The 4,686-nt window shown below is 60.5% G+C and overlaps 1 protein-coding gene across 1 annotated transcript in view; it reads left to right on the top strand.

Moving 5' to 3' along the window:
- The first annotated feature begins 3,156 nt into the window (after positions 1 to 3,156).
- SULF2 (sulfatase 2) overlaps positions 3,157 to 4,686 on the top strand; it is a 29,335-nt gene continuing 27,805 nt past the window's right edge. Inside the window, 1 exon segment of the mRNA XM_018569040.1 lies at positions 3,157 to 3,477. Within this exon segment, the coding sequence (XP_018424542.1) occupies positions 3,297 to 3,477 (181 nt within the window). The 5' untranslated portion in view covers positions 3,157 to 3,296.

The following is a 4,686-nucleotide window of genomic DNA, read 5'->3' as shown; positions in this document are numbered from 1 at the left end:
ATTTTAATGTCGGTCAAGTTTCCCAAGAGATGTGCCCCGCCATCTTGGTCCAGCGGTACCTGCAGATGGCGGTTGGGCCCCCCGGCTCTGGTCGCCAATGGCGGTCCCCAGGCAGGCTGAGCCGCGTCTACGCTCTGGTCGTAGTCTCGCCCCTTGCGTGGGACGATGGGTGACCATCATTTTGGGAAAGTCGATGGAAGGCGGCCTCTCCAGCCCCCGCCGGCCATGCTAATTAGAGAGCGGGTCGGCGGCGCGCTGCGTGCCCAGTGGCATTGAATGGCGCCAGGCAGGTGGTCGCCGCCGGTGAATAGTTGCCGGTAATTGGCGTGTTCAGGTCGTGCGGTGTGAAATCCGGATGCCTCAGCCCCGAATAACAGCACAGCCGCCACGGGTGGGGGAGAGCAGAACAATGGGCGTTCATAATCCATCCTGGGGGGGGGATGTGCCCAATTAAGAGATTATATGGGAGGGATCAGACGTTGATTGTGTGCGGAGAATGTGCGACCGCCGACCAACAGAGAACCAATCAGCAGCAATTCCCCATCAGTCTGCTCTGCCCCCCGAGTAACATAATCACCATTTCTTTCTTTCTATGTATCCCAGTGATGCTGATCCCCCGCAGCCTCTTTGCAGCCACTTCCTGTCTACATCAGTCCAGTGATGGCTGCATGACATTTCTCAGGACTGTTTTCCTGTTATAGCATTGTCACCCTATAACAGGAAGTGTCTGAATGTCTGAACAAGGACAGAGCATTGTCACCCTATAACAGGAAGTGTCTGAACAAGGACAGAGCATTGTCACCCTATAACAGGAAGTGTCTGAACAAGGACAGAGCATTGTCACCCTATAACAGGAAGTGTCTGAACATGGACAGAGCATTGTCACCCTATAACAGGAAGTGCCTGAACAAGGCCCTCCATGGCAGGACCGGGGACTAATCTGTGTCTCATGTCTTCCCTGGTTGGATGATTATTAGGAGATAATTGGATAGAATTTATATTATTTGTGTATTTTTGTCACTTTGTTACAAAATTATAAATAAAGTTGCGGCTGGTGTGAATCTCGATCAATGATTCAGTAACTTTATTCGTTTAATTGGAGATCGCTCCTCCTGTTCTTTCCTCGCGGTGATTTCGGCGTAGAGTAATGGTTGGTATCGGCACAGAGGAGTCCTCCGGCGCTCAATCATGGTACCGATCGTTTCCCGCTGACGCCGAGCGTATGAAATATCCCGCGTCATCTGTATCTGTCTGCTCCGGCACAACCCGCCGATCGATCTCCCCCTCCCCCGGCCCGGCTTCATTATGTGCCTTCAGCTCATCCATCATGGCGCTCTCCCGCGGACCGCTGAACGATGGAGACCGCCGCAGACACTTCATCCCTCAGGAAGACGCACGCCGCATCTCAAGACACAACTATATATAGGACATGGAAGGGTTACATCTGTCAGCTTTGCTGTCTTGCTGGGGAGATTTCCCTTCACTTCCTGTCCTAGAATATCAACAGATAGTAAGGGGAGATCTCTACAAGATGAGGACAGGAAGTGAGGGTAGGTCTCTACAAGATGAGGTGACGGGAAGTGAGGGGAGATCTCTACAAGATGAAGTGAGGGGAGGTCTCTACAAGATGAGGGGACGGGAAGTGAGGGGAGATCTCTACAAGATGAGGGGACGGGAAGTTAGGGGAGATCTCTACAAGATGAAGGGACGGGAAGTGAGGGGAGATCTCTACAAGATGAGGGGACGGGAAGTCGGTGGACTGGGCTGGGCGGACGGTGGACCGGGCTGGGCTGACGGTGGCCCGGGCTGGGCTGACGGTGGCCCGGGCTGGGCTGACGGTGGCCCGGGCTGGGCTGACGGTGGCCCGGGCTGGGCTGACGGTGGCCCGGGCTGGGCTGACGGTGGCCCGGGCTGGGCTGACGGTGGCCCGGGCTGGGCTGACGGTGGCCCGGGCTGGGCTGACGGTGGCCCGGGCTGGGCTGACGGTGGCCCGGGCTGGGCTGACGGTGGCCCGGGCTGGGCTGACGGTGGCCCGGGCTGGGCTGACGGTGGCCCGGGCTGGGCTGACGGTGGCCCGGGCTGGGCTGACGGTGGCCCGGGCTGGGCTGACGGTGGCCCGGGCTGGGCTGACGGTGGCCCGGGCTGGGCTGACGGTGGCCCGGGCTGGGCTGACGGTGGCCCGGGCTGGGCTGACGGTGGCCCGGGCTGGGCTGACGGTGGCCCGGGCTGGGCTGACGGTGGCCCGGGCTGGGCTGACGGTGGCCCGGGCTGGGCTGACGGTGGCCCGGGCTGGGCTGACGGTGGCCCGGGCTGGGCTGACGGTGGCCCGGGCTGGGCTGACGGTGGCCCGGGCTGGGCTGACGGTGGCCCGGGCTGGGCTGACGGTGGCCCGGGCTGGGCTGACGGTGGCCCGGGCTGGGCTGACGGTGGCCCGGGCTGGGCTGACGGTGGCCCGGGCTGGGCTGACGGTGGCCCGGGCTGGGCTGACGGTGGCCCGGGCTGGGCTGACGGTGGCCCGGGCTGGGCTGACGGTGGCCCGGGCTGGGCTGACGGTGGCCCGGGCTGGGCTGACGGTGGCCCGGGCTGGGCTGACGGTGGCCCGGGCTGGGCTGACGGTGGCCCGGGCTGGGCTGACGGTGGCCCGGGCTGGGCTGACGGTGGCCCGGGCTGGGCTGACGGTGGCCCGGGCTGGGCTGACGGTGGCCCGGGCTGGGCTGACGGTGGCCCGGGCTGGGCTGACGGTGGCCCGGGCTGGGCTGACGGTGGCCCGGGCTGGGCTGACGGTGGCCCGGGCTGGGCTGACGGTGGCCCGGGCTGGGCTGACGGTGGCCCGGGCTGGGCGGACGGTGGACCGGGCTGGGTTTGAGCTGGACTTGGACCGGGCTGAGCGGATGGTGGACCGGGCTGGGTTTGAGCTGGACTTGGACCGGGCTGAGCGGATGGTGGACCGGGCTGGGTTTGAGCTGGACTTGGACCGGGCTGAGCGGATGGTGGACCGGGCTTGGTTTGAGCTGGACTTGGACCGGGCTGAGCGTATGGTGGACCGGGCTGGGTTTGAGCTGGACTTGGCTGTGTAATGTATATGTGTGACACGGTGAGGGTGGTTTCCTGTGTTTGGGGTGTATTTTGGTTGCGGGAGGGGGAGGTGTTGCGCTCGGTGCGATCAGACGGAAGAGCGCTGCTCTCTGTGGCTTTTCTCTTACATCAGATTTAACCCCTCGTGTGTTTCCTCTCCAGAATCTCCGAGCTCCAGACACCAGCTGAGCACCAGAGACAAGACGCGGGTCCCCGGCACCATGGCGAGCCGGCCGGTGCTCCTCCTCCTCGGGTTGTTGGTCGTCGTTCTCTGGCCGGGCATCGAAGGAACTTTACCCACTGTGTCCAAGCAGCGTCTGAAAGGGAGATTTCAGCGGGACCGGCGGAACATCCGCCCGAATATCATCCTCGTCCTGACCGATGACCAGGACGTAGAGCTCGGTGAGTGCGCCTATTTCTCCATAACCATCTGATCACCGTCTGGTCATACGATCTCTGTGCACCATACACGGCACAATCTCTGTGCATGATACGATCTCTGGGCACCGTACACGGCACGATCTCTGTGCACCATGCACGGTACGATCTCTGTGCACCATGCACGGCACGATCTCTGTGCCCCGTACACGGATTAATCTCTGTGCACCATGCACGGCATGATCTCTGTGCACCGTACATGGTACGATCTCTGTGCACCATGCACGGTACGATCTCTGTGCACCATACACGGCACGATCTCTGTGCACCATACACGGCACGATCTCTGTGCCCCGTACACGGATTAATCTCTGTGCACCATGCACGGCACGATCTCTGTGCCCCGTACACGGATTAATCTCTGTGCACCATGCACGGCATGGTGCACAGAGATCGTACCGTGCATGGTGCATCTCTGTCCCATTAGTGTCCATGTTGCATCTTGCTGCAACTCTATCATCATGGCCGGCCGGAGGAACCACATCACCCAGAGGGGGGACCTGGGATCTGACATGTCCAGGAAGTGTCTGTAGTTTCCTGTAGGACATGGGGAGCGTTCACGATTTCCTTTCGTGGGGTCCATCTAGTGCTCAGTGCTGCATGCAGGAGGAAGCATTTCCTCAGTCTCCCATCCCCCCCCAGTCATCAGTCTGCTGCAGGCAGGAGGAGGCATTTCCTCAGTCTCCCCTCCCCCAGTGATCAGACAGCAAGGTTGTAACTTTGTATCCAGTCTCTGATCTGTGTCAGACATTTGTGAACAAGCACTGCACATTCACCGGGATTTATATGATTGTATCATCTGTGAGCCGGCATCTCAGTCCAGGAAGTAGACGGTGACCCCGGGTGATGCCAGAACAAAGATGGCGCCGTCCTTCTGGAGAGACGTTGTCAAGGGGGGAGTCCTGTGACCTATAAAATACCTGGCAGTGTTCCAGTGCCGCGTTCCTTCCTATAATAATACATCTGATGGTGTACATGGGTATGCTGTCTGCAGTTCTGTATACGGGGGCCTCTGATTGCCTCGTATTTCACCCGCGGGGTCTCCTGGTTTGGGTCGGTGAGGGGTTAAGCTGACATTTGGGTCTTTAGTCGGCGGTCTTTGTGGTCGGCGGCGCCGGTGATGAGTTGCTACTTCTGGGGGTTTAAATATTTCATCTCTGGCCTAGTTGCGGA

This window comes from Nanorana parkeri, unplaced genomic scaffold (assembly GCF_000935625.1).
Source record: "Nanorana parkeri isolate BGI_ZX_2015 unplaced genomic scaffold, ASM93562v1 scaffold1279, whole genome shotgun sequence".
NCBI classification, from domain to species: Eukaryota; Metazoa; Chordata; class Amphibia; order Anura; family Dicroglossidae; genus Nanorana; species Nanorana parkeri.
The sequence above is the reverse complement of the archived record's forward strand: the minus strand, read 5'-3'. Positions and strand labels throughout refer to the sequence as shown.